Source organism: Ailuropoda melanoleuca, chromosome 9 (assembly GCF_002007445.2).
Source record: "Ailuropoda melanoleuca isolate Jingjing chromosome 9, ASM200744v2, whole genome shotgun sequence".
Lineage (NCBI taxonomy): Eukaryota > Metazoa > Chordata > Mammalia > Carnivora > Ursidae > Ailuropoda > Ailuropoda melanoleuca.
In genome coordinates, this window is record NC_048226.1 from 51,125,449 (window position 1) to 51,152,723 (window position 27,275).

The 27,275-nt window shown below is 38.5% G+C and overlaps 1 protein-coding gene across 2 annotated transcripts in view; it reads right to left on the minus strand.

Annotated features, from left to right (window-relative positions):
* MRPS28 (mitochondrial ribosomal protein S28) overlaps positions 1-26,765 on the minus strand; it is a 114,349-nt gene extending 87,584 nt beyond the window's left edge. Inside the window, exons 1-2 of one of the 2 annotated variants that reach the window (XM_034668231.1) lie at positions 26,512-26,765; positions 3,237-3,418 (exon numbers count right to left, since the gene is read on the minus strand). In XM_034668231.1, coding sequence (XP_034524122.1) covers positions 3,237-3,418; positions 26,512-26,724 — 395 coding nt within the window. In that variant the 5' untranslated portion in view covers positions 26,725-26,765. The remainder of the gene's footprint in view (positions 1-3,236; positions 3,419-26,511) is intronic. The other variant, XM_034668230.1, reaches the window with a different exon arrangement.
* Between the last annotated feature and the right edge of the window lie 510 nt (positions 26,766-27,275).

Here is a 27,275-nt window from a genome sequence, read left to right on the forward strand (position 1 = left end):
TTTTTTTTTGTGGGGGGAGTAAGGGGGGAGGACAGAGGGAGAGGGAGAGAGAATCTAAAGCAGGCTCCATGCCCAGCGCGGAGCCTGACAAGGGGCTCAGTCTCACAACCCTGAGGTCATGACCTGAGCTGAAATCAAGAGTCAGACACTTAACCAACTGACCTACCCATGCACCTCAATAGTTTCAAAGCATAAGTGACAGGTAGCTTAAGAGACCTAGGGAAGGGTTTTGGAAAGAACCTAAGCATTTCTACACATAGAAATCAAGAAATTTAATAAATATTCTATGAAGAGTAGAAACCTTCTTTCCATGATGAATTAAAAACTGGACCACAAAGGATTTGTTCAGATAGAAATTTTCTCCCCAGAAAACAATGTGTTGTTTTGTTGTTACCTACATAGCCATTAAGGTACGTATATACACAGCCAGGAAGAGAATGAAAGTCACCACACTATTCAGGTTAATTCTTGGCTAAAGTGAACTACTCTCCTTAGCACACTATTAGAAATAACATTACCAGTCTGTAGGACCAGAGAGGAATAGAACTTAAGCCTTGACTCTTGTTTATCATTAAAAGAAAAAAAAAAAAAGCACTCTGAGGGTATTTCGGACTTTCAGCAATAGAAGTAGAAGTCAAAGCCCTTTCCTAACTACTGTTATCTTCTACCCACCAACACAGTCACCATATTGTCCCTTTTTACTCATGTAATTACTAATTTCTAAAACTGATTTGTATACTTGTTTACTATATACTCTCCTGCCTTCCAGTAGAAGTTGTTGCCCCAACTTCATGAGAGCAGACAGAGAGGTAGTCTGACTAGTTTACCAGCCCTTACAACAGTGCCTGCCAAACTGAAGAGGTCCAGCAAATATTTGTCAAATGAATGAATGGATGAACAAACGAACAAATCAACTCCTGCACCATATGATTCCCCCCCTTTTCATGATCTTCAGTCATAAATGTATTGATTTTGTGAGTGATTTAGAAGTTGAAGTGGGAACTCCTGGTAAGAGTGATTGGATCCAGGGCAGTCAGATGGAAGGAGGAGTTGAAAGGTGACTACAGGTAACTACAAAACAAAGAGATGCAGGCATTTAACCCTAAGTACATAAAAAAAAAAAAAAAAAGACTCTAATACAGTGACTACTCCACAAGCTAGACAATTTACTTCCAAAATTATAATGAGCCATCTGTCTCACTTCAAAAAAACAATTGTTACGTAGATTGCTTCACTAGCAGGAATATATGTAGAGATGAGGGCTTCAACTATATAATAATTTCTATAACAGAGTGTGTGCTTCTATGGTATTAGTTTTCAATGAAAAATTAAGATAATAAACGTTGCAAAAAATTCTAGTATTTGACCATTTAAAGCTATGCTGTACATAAAATAAATTCAAACCATATTATGGCACTTACCAGAGAAATATCTAGTCACAAATACTGATACTTAAAATTCTGTGATGTAGTAAGGCCTGGGGAATCAAATCAGAAATTCTAGTCTCTAAGGTATTCTGTATTATGCTCAAAAATATAATGACAAAACTGATGTTTTAAAATTTTAATGAAATGTGAAAAAAGAAAAGTATGCATAAAAGAATATCCACAAAGAAATAAATACCCATGAAAGGAATATCATAAACAAAATTCCATCCACAAACATAAGGAAATGCATATACTACATCTGCAACTTGTAATAAATCTGAGCAGGTGAAATAGTCATAATTCAGCAGAGTTACCCATAACATGCATTTTTTGTAAAGTTAAGACTTGATGTTCTGGCTGCCAGTCAGGTCAGCTTGCAAGAATAAAGACAGCATTGCACCTGGGTAGCACCCATGGGAGCATGATGAAAAGCTTATCAATTGTAGGAAAGAAATGAGAAGATTTCTTTACATTAAATAACACAGTACTACATATTCCCAACTCTGCATTCAGGGACATCATATTGGTAACTAAAGATTGGCCATGGTGGGAGTGTTTCAGACCACAGATATTGGCAAATCAGAGCCTTTTTTACTGAATCACTAGTTGTTAAATATTTATTCACATGCCACTGATCACAGTAAATTTGTATTAAGTTTGTCAGGTCCAATTCAGATTCAGGGAGAACGAGTTCATGTCTCCTACTCATTTGAGCCCAGTTATCAACTGGACCTCTAGGTATCCAGAGCTCTCAGGAGAGAGGCAACCCACTTTCATAACTGCTCTCTTAGATCTAGAGCAGATTCTTTCCCTATTCACTCCTATAATACGACTCATTCTTAAACATCAGACTTCTTTATCACTGAAATTCACCCTACGATGCCACTGAATACTAGATTCACCATGACTTTATGTACTATTAAGAATAAAAAAAATGGCCAATTAAATTGACATAACATCAACTCAAAGATGCATCCTGGCACCAGAAATACTGAAATTTTTTAAATGTGCACATTAAACGCTGATGGGTAAAAAATCATTTTTATATTGCTTACTACTGTTTTCCAATCCCAGAATCTCAGTTCTACATCTCCTTTCACTCTTGATATTCTACTCCCAGCTCTCCCACCTTAACGGTTTCCCCAGTGCATATTTATACTCACAAATATCTTTATAGCTATAAACAGAATGAATTCTTTCTATAATAGGAAAAATTATAATTCTGAGAGTAGCTGCAAAATAAGAAAAGAAAATGATAAAGCATTGGAATTTGGTAGCAGGAGAGGAAAGGAGCATAAGAAGTACAAAGGGAGGGGCGCCTGGGTGGCACAGCAGTTAAGTGTCTGCCTTACGCTCAGGGCGTGATCCCGGTGTTACGGGATCGAGCCCCACATCAGGCTCCTCTGCTATGAGCCTGCTTCTTCCTCTNAGAAAGGGAGGCTTCTCTGAGAAGCAGAAGACTGTGGAACAAAGAAGAGGCAAAAAAGGTTACATGTAAAATGGCCTGAGCGGCATATATTACTATAAAGCTGGTTTTAATTTTATGGTGGGGAACAGTTTATCACCAGGATGAACATCAAAATCTTCCCCAAAAGTGCCTTCACTACTTTGAAAAGATATGAATCTAGCCTAATGTGACTAAAATGACATGACATGAATCCAAGCCTAACTTCCCTAACTAGCATAATAAAGAGAAATAAAACATATTTTCTGTCTTTTAGCAAATCACTAATTAAAGTTCAATAATATTTTTGAGGTATCTCAACTTTTATCAACACTCTTAAAACACTTGGGAATGATTCTACTTACTTTCCATCCACTTCTGGTCTTCTACATACACAATGAAACTTGCCGCCAAAATCTATATAAAGATCATTCTCTACAATATGGAAGATTCGTCCAATGACTAGTTTATCCTTGGCAGGTCCCATTTGTGTAAGAGGAGAATGTCTCAGCATAGATGCAAAGGATTCCGCATTTTGCAGAGAGCCCTAAAAAAAAAGAGGAGAGATTTATATGCATATAATTCAAGATAAAAGTATAATATGATAGATACAATAAAATCTTACAGGGAAAATTTTTAAAAGTCAATATGCTATATATTTATATTTTGTGTCAATACGAAAAAATATTTAAATGGAATTTTGCTTTAAAAAACTAGATATACCCCTTAACTTCCTCTTCCTCCCTTCCTTCTTGAAGAGGAAACCAAGAAAAGCGCTTAGTGGGAAATGATGCTGATGTGATGCCTCAGAGTAGAATCTGGAAGTTGAGCAAAGTAAAGAGTATCCTCAGACAAAACCTCTTACCATGGGGACAGAGGGAGGTCAGAGTCTGACCATGTGAGTAGGGTATCCAAGAAGGTGATTAACTTTATTCCAAACACCGATCATCTGGGGGGAAAAAGCCTTCAAGTTTAGAGGGAGTGACTGAACAGTATGGAAGTTCCTCAAAAAATGAAAAATAGAATTACCATATGATCCAGTAGGTCCCACTATTGGGTATTTAACCAAAGAAAGTGAAAACTAATTTGAAAAGATACATGCATCCTTAAGTTTACTGTAGTATTATTTACAACAGCCAAAGTATGAAAGCAACCCAAGTGCCCAGTGACAGATGAATGGATAAAGAAGATGTGGTATAAATACACAATGGAATATTACCCAGCCACAAAAAAAGAACGAGATCTTGCCATCTGCAACAACATGGATGGAACCAAGAGCATATAACGCTAAATGAAATAAGTCAGCTAGAGAAAGAAAATTATCAGATGATTTCACTCAAATGTGGAATTTAACGATTTCACTCCTATGTGAAATTTAAGAAACAAAACAAATGATCAAATAAAAAAAGAGATAAACAAAAAAACAGACTCTTTAATAAAGAGAACAAACTGGTGGTTGCTAGAGGGAGAAGTGGGGGTGGGGAATGAGTGAAACTGATAAAGGGGATTAAGAGTACACTTATCGTATGAGCTAACGTTAATGTATAGAATTGTTGAATCATATCATATCCCAAACTAATATAACACTGTATGTTAACTATACTTCAATAAAAAATGGCCCAATAAAAGGTTTTTTTAATTTAAATACAGATTAAAAGTGATTAAGGGTCCTTCAACTACAAGGGTGAACATGAGTTCTTGTTATACAATATTTTTCAACAGGTTTGTTATAATTTTCTTCTTTTTCCTAAAGTAAAATTTCAAAGGAAAAATAGCTTCTTGCTTTGTGTTGCTCATTTTCTAGGACTCTTTTTCCATATTGAATTTACTTGAGGTTTGACTAAACCTAAAACGCAGGCTCCTTACTTCTTTTTTTTTTTTAACTTACAAATTTTTTTCCAAACACATGCTTTTTCAGAAATCCCTGAGTACAGACTTGTACCTTCTACTCATCTTTAATTTGTGTCTGGTGTGGTATGTGCATTCTTTGGCTCAAATTAAGGGAAGTACTAAGTTTCAGTTTGTGAGAGCTAATTACAGAAGAATACTAACAATTTAATCCACCTATATCCTGTATTTGGAGTAAGTTTTACATCTGTTATTTCAGGGAGAATTATTAAGAGTTTGATAGTATGCTTACTTTACAAACTATAAAACCGTATTTATGACTCATTTTTAATACATGCAGTACTCCAAGGATTACAGACTCAGATGCCAGGCTGGGTGGGGGACTTGGTGAGAAGAATTACGTGCCCGTCTAAAAGGTACATTCACTGCTCAGCTCCAGCTGCAGCTGCAATTCGAGTTCAGTGTTGCCACATCTTTTGATTCTCCAAGAAAAGCCAGAAATCCACGTGTTAACGTAAAATTCCCAAATTTTCCTTGTTTATTTTTTTTAAAAAAGCCATCTACTTTATCAATCTGGTAAAGCACACTTTGGCCCAAACACCAAAAGCTTATGACCTTTGCCTCAAGGAAAAGAAAGTCAAAGGAAAAAAAGGTCAAAACATTTGGCTGATGCCAAGTCCCTCAGATGCAGGAAGGAGGGTATGATGGTGGATTTGTTTCAGTGACTTGAAACAGACTGGGAAGGAATCCTGAGCACCTAAGTGTCCACTTAAACCAAAAACAAGTCAGATCTAGATGCCAAATAGAGCTGAACAGATAGCCAGGAATATTACGTGTTGAGCCATACTACTAGTTTTATAACTCCACAGAGTATATTATTAAAGGTCCTCAAACAAGCACCTCAAAAAAATAGTTCTTTCTTGTAGAGAGCCAAGTATGAAACACACTCTACGTAGACATAGGCTATGAGCTGCCCTCTAGAGGTAGCACAAAGAGTCATACCAACCCAGCAGGGACAAGAGCAGCTACTGTGACACTCCACTGGGAGCCACTATGTCATTCATAACAGCTGCCACCAGAGCAGCTGAAAAGAGCATTGCTCAAAGGCAAAGCAGAGTATCAGCTTCTGGGTCTCATCCTGCTTGCAGTCAAAGATGGTCGTCCTCCCCCCTTCTTCCTATGACCTGCTTTCCCATTACCCCACTCCTGTGGTTGACAGCTTCTCCTTCCTCTCTCTCCTTCCTCCTCCTCCTTCTCCTCTTCTTCTTCCCCCACCACCTTTGGAAGACTTTCAATTGAAGCCATGGTCTAATTAAAACAGCCTTATATGATAGCAAGATCCAGTAGTAAATCTAACAGTTAAACATTTATTGAAAACAATTTAGTCATCGCTAAGGCCTGTTCCTAAAATATGTTACATAATCTCCTTTATAACTGTGAAGAGATGTTTGGGCTAAGATTAGTATGACAGTAAAAGGTATCTCCTCCTAAGTTCTAGAAAATAATTAAGTGTTAATGACTATTTAATAAGATCTCTTAAGACTTTTTAATAAATCTGTTGTAAAATATTTATATTATAAATTTCATAAAATTATGAGTAATTATTTTTATACTGGAGTACAATCAACATATAATATGATGACATTATAAAAGTTTCAGGTATACAACATAATGATGTGATATATGTATACACCATGAAACGATCACCATAATAAGCCTGGTTAACATCCATCACTATATATACTTACAAAAAAATTTTTTTTTCTTGTGATGAGAATTTTTAAGATCTGGTCTCTTAGCAACTTTCAAATATACAACACAGTATTATTAACTATAGTCACCATGCTGCGTTCCTTTGACCTATTTTATAAGTTTGTAGCTTCTGACCCCATACACTCTCCCACCACCCCCATCCCACCTCTGGCAACCCCTAATCTGCTCTCTGTATCTATGAGCTTTTTCTCTTATGAGCTTTGTTTTTGTTTTTTGCTTGTTCAGATTCCACGTACAAGTGAGATCATACGTATTTGTCTTCCTCTGACTTATTTCACTTAGCATTATGCCCTCAAGGTCCATCAGTGTTGTTGCAAATGATAGATTTCCTTCTTTTTCATGACTGAACAATACTCCATTATATATATGTATATGTATATATACATACTACAGTTTCTTTACTCATCCATCAATGGAAACTTAGGTTGTTTCCATATCTTGGCTATTATAAATAACGCGGCTATGAACATGGGGATGCATACATCTTTTTTAGTTAATGTCTTTACTTTCTTCAGATAAATACCAGAAATAGAATTGCTGGGTCATATGGTAGTTCTACTCTTAATTTTTTTTAGAAACCTCCGTCCTGTTCTCCACAGTGGCTGTAGCAATTTACATTTCCACCAACAGTGTACAGGGCTCCCTTTTCTCTACATCCTCACCAACACTTGTTATTTCTTGTCTTTTAGATAAGAGCTATTTTAACAGGAGAGGTGAAATCTCACTGTGGTTTTGCTTTGTATTTCCCTAATGGTTGATGATGTTGAGCATCTTTTATATACTTGTGGGTCATCCATATGCCTTCTTTAGAAAGATGTCTATTTAGAATTTCTTTCTATTTTGGGGTTTTTTTTGCTATTGAGTTATATGAGTTCTTTACATATTTTGAATATTAGCCTCTTATCAGATATATGACTGGTAAATATTTTCTCCCATACAGTAGGATGCCTTTCATTTTGCTGATGGTTTCTTTCCTTTGCTCTAAGAAAGTTTTCAGTTTGATGTAGTCCCACTTGTTTATTTTTGCTTTTGCTGTCTTTGCTTTTGGTGTCAAATTCAAAAAATCATCACCAAGACCCATGTCAAGGACCCCTAGCACTTAGTTTTCTTCCAGGAGATTTATGGGTTTAGGTCTTATGTTCAAGTCTTTAATACATTTTAAGTTACTTTTTTGTGGTATGCTGAAAGAGTGGTCAAGTTTCATTCTTTTCCATGTGGCTGTACAGTTTTCCCATCACCATTTCTTACAGAGATTATCCTTTCCCCTTGTATATTCCTGGCTCTTTTGTCATAAATTAACTGAACATATATGTGTGGGTTTATTTCTAGCTCTCTATTCTGTTCCATTGGTCTATGTGTTTTTATGCCAATAACATATTGTTTTGATTACTACACCTTTGTAATATGGTTTGGAATCAGAGATTGTGGTGTCTCCAGGTTTGTTCTTTTTTTCAAGATTGCTTTGGCTACTCAGGATATGAATAATTATATTTTAAAAAAGAGATTTTAAATTCAAATAGTAATAGAATGCTATTGTTTTTTGTTCCATTATTTCTGCCTATGCTTTGTTACATTTTACAATGGAAGTCAATGTATTTTCAGTGAGTGAAATAATTTTACCACAAGCATAAGACCCCTGGGTTAACACCTGAATTTGCTTTTAAATTGTATACTTACTATTCTGTTTGGACACTATGTCAAGTAATCAGAAAAAGCTCTCCTTCAAAAATCATAATCTAGAACCCCTTTCTGAATTCCTCATTTACTTGTCAAATGTCTTCTAAAAACAATAAATGTAGCAATTCCTTCAACCCACATTGACAACAACATTATTAGCTCCTCTTACGCTGATGCAGACAGCAGAGACAGTAGGCACACTGTCACCTACTGGGTATACCATGGAGCTCAGTGTCTAACCCTGGTTATGGAAAATGTTTCTATAAAGTTCATTCACAGAGTTACCATAGATTAAGTAGGTACCTTAGAGTTGACTGCTTCCTTTGAGAAGTAGTCACAGGGCTCAGATTTCCAAGTATTCCTGTTATTCTACTGTACCATTTTTTCCCTTTGAGGACTAAAAGTTGAACAGGACTGTCCAGGTAGAATGGGGGAAGGTGAAGGGATTAGAAAAATAGCAAACAGTATCACTTTAATTTATTCATTTATCAAATGTATTCAGTATTGAGTGCCTGTCATGTACCAGGCTCTATTCGAACCTTAATATAAAAATATGTGAAATGGTAGGGAAATACAGAGTTAAACCAACATGACAACAGAGATTTGGGTCCAAAAAGTTGCTGTAAACAACTGCTACCCTCACACAGGTTGTAAAGAGTCTTGTACCACAGGCTAAGTGGCATCAGATTCAAAAGAGGTATGTCATTAATGGGGTAACAGTATGTGTTCCTTGTTTTAAAAAGAAAACTTTGACAGCAATATGCAAGACGGACCAGAGAGAGGGGGGAAAATGAAAAGAACTGTTGAGAGGCTCCTCCAATTAGCTAGGACAGAGATGATAAAGGGCTTACACTGAAGCAGTGGCCATAGGAATATAGCAGAAGGAATAAAGAGCTATTTACCAAATAGCACAGCAAAGAGTTGATCTTCAACTGGCTATAGAAAGTAAGGCAGAAAAGCAGCTATGAATGAGGTGTAAGAACAGTGCGGTAAAAGTAGGAGAGTAAGTTAGTTTTGCACATATTAGGCTGTGATACCCATAAAATTTCAGGGAATACTGGCTAACGGGTAGGTAGTTAAAAACAATGGTGCAAAGGGGTGCCTGGGTGGCTCAGTTGGTTAAGTGTCTGACTCTTGATTTCAGTCAGGTCATGATCTCAGGGTCATGAAACCAAGCCCCACGTCAGCTCCACACTCCGTGGGGAGTCTGAGATTCTCTCCCTCTCCCTCTGCCCTTCCATCCCCCTCCTCCCCTGCCTAAATAAATAAGTCTTAAAAGAAAGAAAGAATGGTGCACATATTTATATACATACTAACATAAATTTATACATGTTTATAGTGATATTATATAATGATATGAGTTCTTCAAAATAAATATATCAAATGCTAACTGTAATAATTTCTATATAGGACTAATTTTTCTTTGTATTACTTATAGAAAATCTAGAACATAAAGTCTATGTATTACTTTAAAGTTTCAATGTATATTAAGTATATATAACTTTCATGTATATGAGGACATTCAATATATAGCTTAGAATTAGAGGCTATTAGTGCTAAAAGAAACATGAAATATCAACGAGTCCAACTACCTCACTTTACACGTGAGTACCATACCTGCTATTCAAAACTACATAATACGGCTAAGCAGTGATTCTTAAATGCAAGTTGCTTCAGAAGTTGGAAAGCAGACAGAAACATTATTTTAAAACTTGAAGGAAACATACAGGAGAAAAACAAATACTCAGGAAACCTCAGTTCTATGACCAACTCTGCCATTAAATAGCTAAAAAATCCTGAATAAGTCATTTAAGTTTTAAATTTGTCTTCTCATTTGTAAAAGAAAAAAATGGAGTGAATATCTACAAATTTTAGTAATAGGAATTCTTCAGTACTCTAAAACGTAAAAAGGATTTTATAAAGTAATAAACACTATAAATGGAAGACAACTTCCCAGTAAATATTGGAACATATGCTCAACGATTTCTTAGTGAAGGGGCATGATAAGAAAAGAAAGTTTAGAAATCTCTATAATAGAGATATATCATAGTAGCAGGAGAATAATTACGCTAGATAGGAAGAAACAGAATTAGGAGAGGCTGGATAATCAGTTAGTGGCTGTCTGTCCCTCTCTCTGAGATGAGCTTGAGCCACACCCTTGCAGATGCTGGGAGGGAAGTGGAGAGACAGACACAGTCTGGCGCCAAAGGATGCCTTAAAGGTTTCTAGTAAGACAGATGTTGTCTGACCAAAAGATAAGGCATGCAGGTATACACATGGAACTGTACTTCCAACCATTCTGGGATATATGACACTTCTAAAACTGAATTAAATGTCATGTTCTAAGATCCTATATAACTCAGTACTATACAATTTCTTTCTTTTAATTGAAGTATAATTAACATAGAGTGCTATATTAGTTTCAGGTGCACCATGCAATGATTCAAAAATTCTATACATTACTCAGTGCTCATCATGGTAAGTGTACTCTTAATCCCACATATCTATTTGCCCCACCCCAACCCACTTCCCTTTTGGCAACCACCAGTTTGTTCTCTGTATTTAAGAGTCTGGGTTTGTTTGGGGTTTTTTTGGTCTCTTTTTTCTTTGTTCATTTGTTTTGTTTCTTAAATTCCATATTAGTGAAATCATATGGTATTTGTCTTTCTCTGACTTATTTCACTTAGCATTATATCTTCTAGTTCTAGTACTATGCAATTTCTTTAATAACAGTCATCACATTTTTTTTTAAATATTTTATTTATTTATTTGACAGAGACAGCCAGCGAGAGAGGGAACACAAGCAGGGGGAGTGGGAGAGGAAGAAGTAGGTCTCCTAGCAGAGGAGCCTGATGTGGGGCTCGATCCCATAACGCCGGGATCACGCCCTGAGCTGAAGGCAGACGCCTAACGACTGTGCCACCCAGGCGCCCCAACAGTCATCACATTTAAAATCAATTGTTAAATGTTTGTCTTCTTTGCTATACTTCAAGATGGAAAAGGAGATATCTGTTTTGTTCACTATTAAAAAAAGTTTACATAAATATATTATCTTAGTTCCTGGAAGACAAATAAATAGGATGGATGTATTTCCTGACTATTCTAAAAAGAACCTTCTGAAACAATTTTCATACTATCCATGGCACCACCCCTTTCTGTTACCCATGTTCCAATGTTTAACAAACTCAATAGTTAAAACATGTTTTCAGGAATCTGGATCTGCTATAAAATGCACTGCTATCTGTTTCTACCTTTTATTCTAACCCTGCACAATAAAAACACAGGGACAACAAGTAAATAAAGTCCAGAAGAACTGTCCAGGACAGGAATTGGCTCATAAACAGGCACTCAAAAAAGTCCCTAGGGTAAGGCTGTGAACACAAGATGAGACTACCAAAATGGTTCCAGAGGAACACAACTGTAAGATGGCTTGTCTAAATTACTTCTCAGCTATCTGGGGTTAGCTCTCTGAATTGACTCAACCTAAAGGCATTAGTGATCCCATTTCTGTGATAAAGGACACTGATCATCCATGGTGTACACTGGCAAAGTAGTTCAAATTAACATCTGTAGACACCAATACATAGTGACTACAGAGGGCAAGGCTGTCATGGGAAGTAACTTCTGCCTCATATCGATTAAGGCAAAATACAGAAGTATAAAAGTGCCGTTTTCTGTTAAGTGAACTGGAAAATGATAACCTCAGGGCTTTAAATTCCCAGCTAAAGGTTAACATAAGGGATCTGAAAGCACCTGTAATTGTCCTAAAAGAAATCTTTATCTCCTTTAGCCTCAGGCCTGAAATTAAAAAACAAAACAAAACAAAACAAAAATCCTACAAAGTCTAATTCTGCAGATGGCTGAATGACAAAGCAAACTGAGTCCCAATTTCACAGGTTCTCTAGTGTTGAATCTGGGGCATTGATTAGGAAGGTGGTGGTGAATCCCGAAAATCAGAATGGGAATATGGCCAGATGCTGAAAAACCTGCAGACTCTAAGCCCCTAGACTCTGCCAAGTGTCCTGTGCAGATAGAAGAAGCCCTTCCATCCCATCTGAGGAGGTTAGTCTTCCCTTTCCTGAATTACCTGCGATGGTCTACCCAGGTAGTTGCAAGGGGCCACTGAGCCTCCTAAGCACCCATCACTCCCACTTCTCATCGCTTGTAGAACTGCACTGCTCGACACGGTACTCACTAGAAACATGTAGCTATTCAAATTTAATTAAAATTGAATAAAATTTAAAATTCACTTCCTAAATTGCACTAACCACATTTCAAATGCTCAACAGCCATATGCAAACAGCCCAGATATTATAGGATATTTCTATCATTACAGAAAATTCTATTGGATAGCACTAGATCTATAACCAAATTCAACTCTCAGCAGACCCCAAGGGGTGAGATACAAAGTACAGTCCATGAAGAGGTAGGGTACCCACCAAAAGAACTGCATGACTTTGTTAATTTGTATCAATATAAACTAAGGATCTGCAGGGGAATGGATCCTAAGGGTACTGGGTCAGAATGAAGGGAAGACAGTACTGCCTTAGGCCAAATTTACTAGTATGGGCTCACTATGCAGAGATTCAGATACAATATGTTAGCTTCAGAGGCTAGGCATGGCTTTTAATAGTTTGCTTGGCTGACTGAATAAAACCTGAACCCAAAGATAGACTACACTATACGAAGTTGAAATACCAGAACCTCTTCAGCATACCACAGAGGAAGGTATCCAAATGCTTGAAGAAAATAATACAATGTTGAAGTGGATTTATCGTTTATGACCTTTCCACCTAGCCTTTACTGTGGTCCCTAGCAGTATCTGTAAGATACTCCGTTCACCAACGCTAAGGAGTGAGGGGAGTGCCGGCATTTCTGAATTGCTGTGTGGTGACTATTCTCCTCACTAGGACTGATTGGTGGGAACTGCTTCCAAATACAGCCCTCTGAATTCAGAGGAGCTAATGAGATCCTGAAGTGACAGGAGTCAGGTCAGCACTTCCTAGCCAACAATATGATGGGCACGGTTATCATAATTCAAGAGAGCCTAAGCAGTAATCAAAACAGTCCGACTTGAAGAGCTCTTTGCTGTTGGCTGATTGATGATGATGTCCCAGAAATGAAATAGATGGGAAAACTCTGTAGTTCTAATGAACAGAAGTCTGGCCTGAATCACCACAATTGACTCTCAGGGCCACACAACAAATTCCCAACTTGAACCAATTCCCAGACACTGAGTCCTCTGAATGAAGAGACGATCATGCCACGTTGAGGAAGGATCCTGCTACACAGCTAAAAATTTATACTGCCAATCTTCCTACTAGCTTTCCTAAAGAGAGCAATGACTCCTTCCTGGGGAAGGAGAAATAATCACACTTTTCAAGGATTATGTGAACTGACATAACTCCTGAAGACTCAATTTGCTTCCAGTCAGAATAGAGGCTTATTGTGGGGGTCACGTGATTAATGGGAGTTTCAGCTCAGGCCCATCCCCTGAACTCACTGTGGTTCCTCTCTCCAGTTCTAGAATGCATAATGGAAACAGATTTACTCAGCAACTGGCAGAATGCCCACCTTAGTTCCTTAATCTGTGGAGTGAAGGCTATTAAGGTAGGAAAGGAGAAGTGAAAAACACCAGAACTTCTCCTACCTACCGAACAAGTAAAGTAAATTGAAGGCAATACTACATTCCTGGCGGCACTTGCAACGATTAGTGCCAAGCACCTAGAAGATGCAGGGTGGTGATTTCTACCACATCAATACTTAACTTGCCTATGTGGTCCTACAGAAAACAATGGGTCCTAGGTAATGATAATTTATTATCACAAACTTAATCAAGTGGTAACTCCCACTGCAGCTGTTGTTCCAGATGTGGTTTCATGGCTGGAGCAAATCAAATATCCCTCAGCACCTGGTATGCACTAACTGATCTGACAAACGCTTTCTTTTTCTAGATCTGCTAGTAGAGACTATATAACTCAGGGTTATACCAATTCACCAGCTCTGTACCATAAATTGGTCTACAAGGACTTTGCCATTTCATTCCACTGGACATCACACTGGTCTGTTATACATACTGATTGGACCCAGAAGCAGAAAGTTGCAACACCTCTAGACACATGGCAAGACACATGTATTCCAGAGGGTGGGAAATAAATCTCACAAAAATGCTGGGCCTTGGTGAAATTCCTAGGAGGCCAGTGGTCTGGGCCATGTTGAGATGCCCATTTTCTCCACTAAGAACAACACACAGTACTTAATGGGTCTCTTTGAATTTTGGAGGCAACAAATACTTTATTTGGACATTCTTCTCAAATTCTTTTACCAAAGTAACCCAAAAAGCTGCCAGTTTTTTTTTTTTTAAAGATTTTATTTATTTATTCGGCAGACATAGAGAGCCAGCGAGAAAGGGAACACAAGCAGGGGGAGTGGGAGAGGAAGAGGCAGGCTCATAGTGGAGGAGCCTGATGTGGGGCTCGATCCCATAATGCGGATCACGCCCTGAGCCAAAGGCAGACGCTTAACCGCTGTGCCACCCAGGCACCCCAAAAGCTGCCAGTTTTGAGGGGGGCCCAGAATAAGACAAAGCTCTACAACAGGTCCAGACTACCAGGCAAGCTACTCTACCACTTGGGCTTTATGACCCCACAGATGTGGTAGTGTTTCGCGTACCTATAGCAGAAAAAGATGTAGAATAAAGACTCTGCCAAACCTCTCTAGGTGAATCCTAACGCAGAGCTAGAGTAGTCCTGAAGGTAAAAGAATAGCCTCCCAGTGGACCGAACTTTGAGCAGTACACCTGATCACCCCGCCTGGAAGGAAAGACAGCCTAAGGTGTGGATCTATATTAATTTGTGTAAAGTGACTAATGATTTTGCTGGATGGTCAGGGATTGAGAATGCACATGATTGAGAAATAGATAACAAGGTTTGGGAAAGAGATATGTAGATAGACCTCTCTGAATGGGCAGAGTGAGAAAATAAATCAGTCACATGTAAATGATTTCTTTAGCAGAAGGAATCTTAATAATCAGGGGATGACAACCAGTCCTGTGGATGTCAACCTCTTTCCCCAGCTATTCCTGTCCCCCACAAATGGGTTCAAGAACAAAGCTGCCACAGCAGCAGGGATGTGCTTCTGTCTTAGTGGTAGAAGGGCTATCTCAACATGTCCCAGACTGTTAGCCAATGAAAAATTTCACCAGATGGCAGGTCCCTGAGTTTTTGTGGGATGGAGGTTATGCATGGATTCAGAAACACTGACTTCTACTCACCCATGTTGATCTGGCTACAGCAACTGCTAAATGACCAATCTGCCAACAGCAGAAACCAACAATAAGCTTCCAATATAGCATCATTCCCTAAAATGATCAGATGGCTACCTGGTGGCAGGTTACACTGGGCCATTCTATATAGAAAGGACAGTGATATATTATCACCAGAATAAACACTTACTCTAAATATGGATTTGCCTTTCCTACCCACAAGGCTTCTACCAAAACCACCATCCATAAACTAACAGAATCTCTGATTCATTGTCATGATATTCCACACAGTAGCTTCTAAGCAAAAAAATCATTTTACAGGAAATGATGTGTGCTAATGGGCTCATGTTTATGGAATTCACTGGTCTTACCAGTGCTGGTCCTGACAGACTAGCAAAATAATCCTTAAACACACACACACACACACACACACACACACACAACCTCTCTATTTGAGATCACTGTAAATTCCCATGTAATTAAAAGAAATAATACATAGAGATCCCATCCATCCTTTACCCAGTTCTCTCAAGGCTACTATCTAAGACCATATAAGAAACCACAACCAGGAAACGGACACTGATATAATCCACCAACAGTATTCAGATTTTACCAGCTTTATATGCAATTACTTGTATGTGTATTTAGTTCTACACAACTTTATCATATGTGAAGACTCACGTATTCACCACCACGGTCACGTTACAAGACAGTTCCATCACTGCAAGGATCCCTCATGTTGCCCTTTTGTAACTCCCCATGTTCCTTCTGACCTCCACCCCATCTCTAACTCTTGGCAACCACTGATCTCTTCTCCAGCTCAATAATTTTGTCATTTCAAGAATGTCATAAATAGACTTACACTATACAACCCTTTGGAACCAGCTTTTTTCACTCAGCATAACACCCCCAAGTTATTGAAGTTGCTATGTGTATCAATTGTTTGTTCTTTTTACTTCTAAGTAGTATTCCATGGTAGAGATATACCATGCTTTATCATTCAACAGCTGAAGAACATCTGGGCTGTTTACAGTTTTGGGCTATTACAAATAAAGCTGCTATGAACATTTACGTACAGGTTTTTTTTATATGAACATGAGTTTTCATCTATCTGGGATAAATAATTAGTGCGCTAGTGTACACATCTTTTTTGGTAGAACCCAACCACCTCAATTTAGGTAACGGGCCAGAGATGAGCTCCTGAACTGAACATCTCCTGGAACGGAAGTCCACCACTCATTATCTGCTAGTGGCCAAGAGCAGAGTGCTTTAAAAAGCAAGGCAAAACCCAAAACAAATCAGTTGTTTTATTCCCAAATCCCTACAAACCAGGCTCTACTCAACTGTGATAGTTTCCTTTATTTCCCTTATTATTTAATGCCAACAGATAAAAACAAACGTAAAGCACATAATCATGCTATAAAAACTAGTATTAATACAGGGGCACCTGGCTGGCTCAGTTGGGAGAGCATGTGACTCCTGATCTTGGGGTTGTGAGTTCCAGCCCCACGGTGGGTGTAGAAATTACTTAAAATAAAAGAAACTCTTTGGAGCGCTTGGGTGGCTCAGTCAATTAAGTGCCCAACTCTTGATCTCAGCTCAGGTCTTGATCTCAGGGTCCTGAGTTCAAGCCTCACACCGGGCTCCACAACGGATGTGGAGGTACTTCAAGAAAATTAAAAAAAGGAGAAAAAAATAGTCTTAAAAAAATGCTTTAAAACATTTTTAAAATTATTATTATATAACTAAAAGAGGAAATTTTAATATCTTTAAAAGTAACCAAAACACAAATACCTTAAAAGAATGGAGATTTCTAGGAAAAGTGAGAGTTAATAAATAATAAAGAAACACAAGTGAAGTTAATGCTGACTTGGGAAGTCACAAAAGAGGCTCTCACGGATGATCAGATCATATGACCGCCCGTAAAATAAAATATATACAGAACATATTCAGAATATATTTATCTTTTCTTTTAGGAAATGTAGAGTATTTATATTATAGGTGTTGACTTCTCCCCAGAGATTTATACCTACCTCAATTCACTCTTCTATTGTTTTTATATTAACTGGTAATTTTCTCTAAATATGCCTTGAAAATGTTAGACTCCACCATGAAACTAAACATTTCAAAAGACTTTTCTTACTAACTCACGGATAACTCACCTAGAATTTCATAATGTAAAAACCAGCTGGCACCACAGCTAAAACCGTAAATATTTTTCAACATTCCTTTACATAATTTGTTTTTAAAACACTGGTATAATTTTTAAAATTGTCAATATAAAACTAATGAGAAAACAAAAGTTTAAATAAAACTATAGAATACTGCTACTATATGAATTTAGTGGAATTAAAACTTACACTAAAAATAAGAATATTCCGGAGCGCTTGGGTGGCGCAGTTGTTAAGCGTCTGCCTTCGGCTCAGGGCGTGATCCCGGGGTCCTGGGATCGAGCCCCACATCAGGCTTCTCCGCTAGGAGCCTGCTTCTTCCTCTCCCACTCCCCCTGCTTGTGTTCCCTCTCTCTCTGGCTGTCTCTCTCTGTCAAATAAATAAATAAAATCTTTTAAAAAAATAAATAAATAAAAAATAAGAATTTTCCCCTTGATATTAAATAAATCCTTTAAATAAGCTATATTTTGGATTTTCCCAGTATTCTGAATGGACAAAATATCTGATTTATATATTTTGCCTTCTGGAATGTTCCAGCATTTTGAAATAAAAAATATCAAAAATATTCATGAAAAAGTAAAAAATAACATTTAAAAAAATCTGCATGAAACCTAATATATTGCTAAAATAAAACTATAAACTGTCTTGTAACATCAGTATTCTACATAAATAAACTAAAATAGTAAAATGTTATTCTCTATCTTAAAAGAATAAAATGTTCTACTGTGTGGTCTCAGAAAGTCTTGCAAGCCATTTTTAAATGTACTGAAAAGTCATATGCTTCCCTCTGCTGTTAAGAAGCAGTATTATTCACAAAGCAGAAAACCAATTATTTGCTCAACTATTGCCATCTTGTGGCTGTAAGATAAGTCACCTGCTATTGCAGAGCTTCCAATTGGCTTAACAGATTCTATAAATCTCTATTGTCTAAGTGACACAAGAGTGTCAGAGGTTTTAAAATATTGCTTTTTAAAAAAGAGAGGAAAAAGTACCTAATTTAAAAAATATATTTAGCAAACATTTACGTGGTCCTCTATACATAAGAATGTGTTATGCTGGTTATAAAAATGAAATGAATTGGTCCCTTCCCTCAAAAAACAAACAAATAAAAAACTAATTGAAGAGACAGCTGCATAAACCAGTATTAAAGGTAATAAACTAAAGAAAAACAGAAATGGATAAGTGAGCATGGGGTGAGTATGGCACCTACAAACCCCATACTGAACAACAGCATTTCAGGTCATTTAAATTTAAGATCCCTTTTGCTAGGAGCTTCAGTAAAATCTTAGGATAAGTATTCATGATGAACTGCCCTTGATTAAATTCCTGCCTGCAGGGGAAAGTTCCTTTGAGGATAACTTGCCTGGCTCTTACTGACTATCACTTACTTCTGAGGTGCCCATACACACACATACCCAAGTTGGCACTCTAAAGATAAGAATGAAATCAATGGGTAAAATTTCAACCTATACTGTTGACTATACATACATATTGTTAAATCTAATAGGCCACCCAAGATAGTATAACTGTATAAGTTTAACTCCAATATAAATCAACAAACATATATTTAACCCCTAACATATGTAAAGGGTGAATAAAAAATGATCCCTGATCTCCAAGAACTACAATCTAAAAAACAGGATAGACATGGTTTCACTCATCAGTGGAACATAAGGAATAGCAGGGAGATCGGCAGGAGAAGGAAGGAAGAATAAAGAGGGGTTAAACAGAATGGGGAGTGAACCAGGATAGACTGTGGACTCTGGGAAACAAACTGAGGGTTTCAGAGGGGAGGAGGATGGGGGGATGGGCTAGTCTGGTGATGGGTATTAAGGAAGGCACGTATTGCATGGAGCACTGGGTGTTATACGCAAACAATGAATCATGGAACACTACATCAAAAACTAATGATGTACTGTATGGTGACTAATGTAACATAATAAAAAATTAAAAACAAAAAACAAATAAAAAATAGGATAGAACAAGTTCTTAAATGACTTCAATATAATTTAAAAGTTGTGTGTGTACCATAAAGGGAATATAAAACAAAGCTCCAGCACATTCAAAAGGAGTTTCATCTGGTGGATGAGATGATAAACACCTAATGCAAGAGGTGATTTTTTAAAGGAATTTGCAGGCAGGGAAGCTAATTTCAGGGGAAAGAGCAAAGACAAAGAAACAATGATCTGTTTAGGCAACAGCGAACTATTTATTTCCACAGAGAAAAATTTTTGAGCAGAAACCATGTTATAAATGAAATCTTACATAGAACCCCAATATATATGACATAAATGTAGTATGTTAGGATAAGTCTATTTTATGGTTCAAATTGATAGCATTTACTTATTATGAAGTCAAAAAAATGTGAACATGCAGTTATTTTGATAAAAAGCACAAGTTGATATCAGTAGTGAGGAATAACAACCCCAGTTCCCAACTTCTGTATTTGTTTTGAGGACTAAATATCAAGAAATACCCCACATGGAAAAAAAAATACCCCACATGAATAAAGAGGTGAGGAAACAGGCATTGTCATGCACTCTAAGTAGGAGTGTGGTACAAACAGGTTTTATCTATCAAAACTCTAACTGCCTGTATACTTTGACCCAGCATATATCCCATAAGTATGCAAAAAATATGTAAATACTCACTGTAGCACTGTCTGTATTTAAAAAAAAAAAAAGATACACATGGCTAACAGACACATGAAAAAATGTTCAAAATCATTAGCCATCAGGGAAATTCAAATCAAAACCCTTATACCAGTTAGAATGGCAAAAATTGACAAGGCAAGAAACAACAAATGTTGGAAAGGATGTGGAGAAAGGGGATCCCTCTTACACTGTTGGTGGGAATACAAGCTGGCAGAGCCACTTTGGAAAACAGTGTGGAGGTCCCTCAAAAAAGTTAAAAATAAAGCTACCCTATGACCCAGCCCTTGCACTAGTGGGTATTTACCCCAAAGATACAGACATAGTGAAGGGCCACATGCACCCCAATGTTCATAACAGCGTTGTCCACAATAGCTAAATCGTGGAAGGAGCCGAGATGCCCTTCAACAGACAAATGGATAAAGAAGATGTGGTCCATATATACAATGGAATATTACTCAGCTATCAGAAAGAACGATTACCCAACATTTGCAGCAACATGGATGGCACTGGAGGAGATTATGCTAAGTGAAATAAATCAAGCAGAGAAAGACAATTATCATATGGTTTCACTCATTTGTGGAACATAAGGAATAGCAGGGAGATCGGTAGAAGGAAGGGAAGAATGAAGGGGGCGGTAAACAGAAGGCGGAATGAACCAAGAGAGACTATGGACTCTGCGAAACAAACTGAGGGTTTCAGAGGGGAGGGACTGGGCTAGCCCAGTGATGGGTATTAAGGAGGGCAGTACTGCATGGGAGCACTGGGTGTTACACGCAAACAATGAATCATGGAACACTACATCAAAAACTAATGATGTGCTGTATGGTGACTAACATAACATAATAAAAAATTAAAAATAAATAAATACATACATAAAATTAAAAAAAAAAAGAACAAAACAGAAAACCTAGAAGCTCATTAATGAAGGTCTGGTTAAATAAACTATGCTACAACCACACTATGGAATACCAAGCAAATTTTTTTCAATGAGGTATATACACATTACACATATGCAACAAGAAAAAATATTCAAAGTTATACTTACCTGAAAACAGCAATTTTCAGCAGCAGCAACTAAAATATACTGAGTGCTTATCAAGCATCAGGCACTTGTGCTAAGTGTTTAAATAATAAATTCATTTAATCTCATAATAACTTCAAGACAAAGAATTTTTACAAAAAAGGAAAAGAAGACAGACAGATATTAGGTAATTTCCCACAAAACCGCAGCTAGTAAATGACAGAAGAACCAGGATTCAAACCGAGACTATGTGAATCCAGAGCTTATACTCTTAAACAGTAATAATATAATTCAAAACAGTACCAACCAATTTGTGTTTAGATGTAGAGATTAGTTAAAAATAAAATCTTTAGGGGTGCCTGGGTGGCTCATTCAGTTAAGTGTCTGACTTTGGCTCAGGACATGATCTCAGGATCCTGGGGTCCAGTCCCATGACAGGCTCTGCGCTCAGTGGGGAGTCTGCTTCTCCCTCTTCCTCTGCCCCTCCCTCCGCTCATTCTCTCTCTCTCTCTCTCTCTCTCAAATAAATAAATAAATAAAATCTTTAAAAATCAAATCAAATCTTTAGGGGCGCCTGGGTGGCTCAGTCAGTTAAGCGTCCAACTTGATTTGGGCTCAGGTTATGATCTCAGGGTCATGAGATCTGGTCCCATGTTGGGCTCTGCACTGGGCAAAGCCTGCTTAAAATTCTCCCTCCCTCTCTCTTTACCCCTCCCCTGCTTTCTCTTTCCCTCTTCCTCTCAAAAAACCAAAAAACAACCACCACCACCACCAAAAAACACACTCTCAAGTTATTCCCTATGATCTCCTTACTTGCTGCAAATAAAGCTTCTTTTGTGTGACAACTCCAAACAAACAAACAAACAAACAAACAAACATTCTCCAGCCTGGAAAGTGAGGAAAAGGAGAGTGCTTTCATTTCCCATTATAATCTTCAATGCTATTTGAATTTCCTTTTTAAAATAAGCAAATGTTATTTTTATACTTTTTCAAAGATTTTGACAATACAAGGGTGAACTGCATTCATCTTGTAAACTCAGGATACTCTCTAATTAATTAAATCCAGAAACTTCAAAAAGTGAAAGTTTCTTCACAAAGTTGAGTCTCTTTCAACACCTCACAACCGATCATACTCATCATCATAAATAGAAGTCAGAAAAGCACTAAAAACTTCCAATAAGCACTAAAACTAAAACTAATGTGGTATTTTCAGTTTCATTACTCTTAAAATTGTTTTTGCTCAATTATTATTCTGGACACGCTCACCTAGCTGATATGCTGAAACCTGTACTGTTCTTAGATATACAACTGTTTATAAGCACTACCACACAGATCTCAATTCAAAGACAGTCCAAGCAAAATTAATAACACAGGAAACAACAGATGTTGGCGAGGATGTGGAGAGAAAGGAACCCTCCTACACTGTTGGTGGGAATGCAAACTGGTGTAGCCACTCTGGAAAACAGAATGGAGGTTCCTCAAAAACTTAAAAACAGAGCTACCCCACGATCTAGCAATTGCACTACTAGGTCTTTACCCGAAGGATACAAAATACTGATTTGAAGGGGTACATGCATCCCAATGTTTATAGCAGCATTATCAATGATAACCAAGCCATTGAAAGAGCCCAAGTCCATCGACTGATGAGCGGATAAAGAAAATGTATATACACATACACACACACACACACACACACACACACACAATGGAATACTACTCAGTCATCAAAAACAATGAAATCTTGCCATGTGCAAGGACATGGGTGGAGTTGGAGTGTATTATGCTAATTGAAGCGAGTCAGTCAGAGAAAAACAAATACCGTATGATTTCACTCATATGTGGAATTTAGACAACAAAAACAGATGAGTGTGTGGGAAGGGAAGTAAAAAGAGAAGAGAGGGGAAGGCAAATCATAAGAGACTCTTAACGATAGAGAACCAAGGGTTGATAGAGGGAGGTGAGTGGGGGATGAGTTAAATGGATGATGGGTATTAAGGAGGGCACTTGTTATGATGTAAGTGACGAAGCACTGGATTCTACTCCTGAAAGCAGTACTACACTACATGCTAACTAACTAGAATTTAAATAAAAATTTGGAAGGAAAACAAACAAAGGGAGCCCAGGCATAATGAAGTTCATATGCACTATGTGTACTATTCATTCATTCACCCATTTGGCAAACATTTATTAGTGCCCACTAAAGGACAAGCACTGTGCTGGGGATGTAACAGAACAAGACAGACAAGATCTCTACCCTCCGAAATTTATATTCTAGTGCAGAAAAAAAGCCAGGAAAAGCTTTATTCTGAAGTATGCACACATTACTCTGGCACCACAAGTTAACATACTAATGATTACAAATGACCTTAAATTAGGATTAAACAGAATGACATGTGCATGTTTTTTTTTTAATTAAAGTTTAATCATTATTTATTATTTGGAAAAACAGTGGGATTTCATTCAAAGAACTGTCCAATCCTGGAAGCATCTCTCTCCATGAAACTATTCTCAGAAGGCAGGATACTGGAGGAGAAATGGCTGAGGCCATACAAAGCTAAAATGTACTAAGTTAAAGCTTACTCTGCAGCAGTCACTGGACTGAGAGCACTTCAAATGTATTATTTCATGCAAACTCCACCTTAACCCCAATTAGAGTATTATGCCCACTTTGAGATAAGAAAGCAAACTAAGATAGCTAAGTAACTTGCCCAGAGTTAACTAGCAAGATGGCTGCGCCAGTCGCTGAATCCTAGCCTTCTGAAACTGAACCTAAACTCTAATCTCTGCACTGGAGTGGGTCCTGAATGGTAGCAGGCTGATGATGGAGAGATGTGTATTTAATCTTGTAGGCAGTGTGAAGGAGGGCTCACAAAATTGTCAAGCAAAGCAAAAAGAGCATCTCAGTCTGATTACAGAGCCCAACTTTAGGAAAATAACTCTGTCCACTGTGTATAATGACCTAGATCAGGGAGCCACTGGAGTCAGTGGCATCAATTAAGAATGAGTAAAGGGATCCACATAACTGGAAATGTTCCAAAGCTAAGAGCTCTTAGAATGGAGCCTACAATCCAGCCTCCTGATACCCTCCCCTCCAGGGAATTTTCTGTCCCTCCATTAAACCAACATGTTGAAAAATTTTGAGTATTAAGTAAACCGCATGTCACAACCAAACACATTTTTTTTTTAAGTAGGCTCCACGCCCAGTGTGGAGCCCAGCTTGGGGCTCAAACTCACTCTGAGATCATGACCTGAGCTGAGATCAAGAGTCAGACACTTAACCAACTGAGGAGCCCCACAACCAAACACATTTAACTTCAAATTAGTAGAATAATGTTTTCTAAACTGTGTTAGGCAGAGAACAACTGCCCGAAGAGACTCCATTCAGCCTGAGCAGGACTGAGCAATTCCAATAGATGTGTTGGGATTTCCAAGAAACACTCCAGCCTCCTCTTGAAAAAACCAAAGGGAAAGGAAGGCAATGGAATCCTGATTATGCTCAAATAATCAGGTTGTTTCCTTCAGTAAACATACGTTGCTTATCATATGAAACCCCCAAATATGATCCCCATGTGTTTCAAACACTCTACCGATGATGTTACAATTTCACTCTTGCCACAATTAACTCAGCAGTTGAGAATTATTTCCTGGTAGTTTCTGAATGTGTTTGGAATGCAGGAAGGCATGTGAGAAATACAGAAATCCCTTACCTTTAAAAATATTTTGGGGAAGAGAAATGTATATTATACATTTCCTACTTTACGGCACTTAATCCTCAAAGCCATCCACCAAGGATGGACCTACATCCATTCATCAGTCAGCTTCAGGTCAGTCACCGGTACCCTTTTAGGATTTTATGACTTCCCCAGACAAAAATGGCCCCACCCCCAATATGTCCACATTCTAATCCCTGTAACTTGTGAATATGTTACCTTCCATAGCAAAGGAAAATTACACTGCAGATGGATTTAAGGTTGCTAATCAGTTAACCTTAAAACAGGGAGATTATCCTGAATTATCTGGGTGGGTCCAAAGTAATCACAAGAGGCTTTTAAGTGGAAGAGAGAGGCAGAAGAGAGGTCAGTGATATGATGTGAGGAGGACTCAATCTACTGTTATTGGCTTTGAAAATGATAGAAGGGGGGCAGTAAGTCAAGGAATGCAGGCATCCTCTACAAGCTGGAAAGACAAAGAAACAGATCCCACCCAGAACCTACAGAAAGGAACAAAACTGTTCCAACATCTTAATTTTAGCCCAGTGAGGCCTCAATCAGACTTCTCACCTACAGCACTAAAAATAATAAATTTGTGTTGTCTTAAACCACTAAATGTGTGGTAACTTGTACAGAAGCAAATAGAAACCTAATGCAGCTGGCTTCTTCTAATCCTTGGATTTTAGGAAAATTTTGTCAATAATAACTATTAACAATTAATTGCTAAATTCCAGGTAGTCTTCTATAATCCAGGACACTGCCAGTTTGTTAACTGTTTGGTGCTGGTCTCCAAAGAAATAAGTGCAGAAATGGAGAGCGGTTATTTTTATATAATTCAACATTGCCAGACATCCAATTTCATGTCTGCTGAATCTAATAAAAATTGTGACACGTATGTATGCCTCTCTTCCATTTTACTTATCTAATAATTTTATCTATTTTACAAAGTATTGCCTGAGACACATGGAATTTTTTTTTTTTTGTCATTTAGAGAAAAGGAAAGCAAAGCACTGACAAGTTAAATCACTTGCTCAAGTTCATAGAGACGGTAATTCTCTTTCACCTATTCACTGAAATAACAAATATTTATAAAGAACCTTGCACGCCAGACACCCAGCTACACGCTGGAACTTCTGTGTAGAAAGAACTAGACGGCAGACAGCTCAGCCTTTCCCGGTGAATCCAATTGCTCTGAGACCCAGCAGAGTCGCCTTAGACCGCCTCACTGGCAGCGCTCCCTGCTGGTTTCCCGTTCAGCACTCACCCAGGAAGATGGGCGCAAAGGAGTGCGGACAAAGGCGGTCCAGCACGTAAATGCCGCACAGAAGTACAACAAACGGAGAAAAACACCAACCACTAGTTCTCTTCGGACTAGCCCGCTGCTAGGCCAAGACACACCCCTAATCCTAGCTCCAGCCGTACGCCAGGCTCCGCCCCGACTCCCACTCCACCCACCACGCCCGGGTTCCCCTCAAACCCTAGCCCCATCCAGCGCGTCTCTGGCAAGCTCCCGCCACTCACTGTCTTCTCGAGCTCCGCCTTCTGCCGCAGCTTCGAATGCCGCTCCAAAGCGCTCGCGAAGCCGCCTTGGCGCATTTTAGGCTCTGTGGAATCGGAACTCTCACTCCCGGAGCTACTTTCAGTGCCTGCGCCTCGACAAGGCCGAGAGAAGAGAAACAGTCGCAGGAGAGAGCTCTCGGCAGTTACGGCACGGGCCCGACACAGCGCCGCCATGACGGCTCCGCAACCTCTGACCTTGGACCTCTCCGCAAGCGCGCAGGCCACGGGGCGGAGCAACGAGTGGTCCGCCCACTCGCCGAGCCCTGGCGATCCAGGAGTGTGCGTGGGACGGATGTGGATGGGGAGAGTGAATTAAATCGTTGATGCCTAGGGGTCCCCTACTGGCAGCGATCTGCTAGGCTTTTCGTGGAAAGTGTTTTTGACTTGCAGGAATTTCGTTCCTCTGAGCATCGCTTGGCCCTTGTCCTGCTGCAAATTCTGGTATTGCGACACTTGCTAGCTCCACCACCTGGGTTTTTACCCCAGATGCCCGCTAGACTTGTTTTTCGGGTGTCTGCTCAATTATGAAGTTCTCCATGATTACCTTATTTAGAATTGGAACCCCAGAGACACTATCGGATTCCCCGGGTTTCCTTTATACCATTTAGCATTCTTAATATTGCTGTATAGCTTACGTAGGTTGTTTTGTGTCGGCTCTCCCAAATTTGTAAACTCTGCTGTTGGATCCCTGACATCGGGCATACAGTGGGGTTCACTGAACGTTT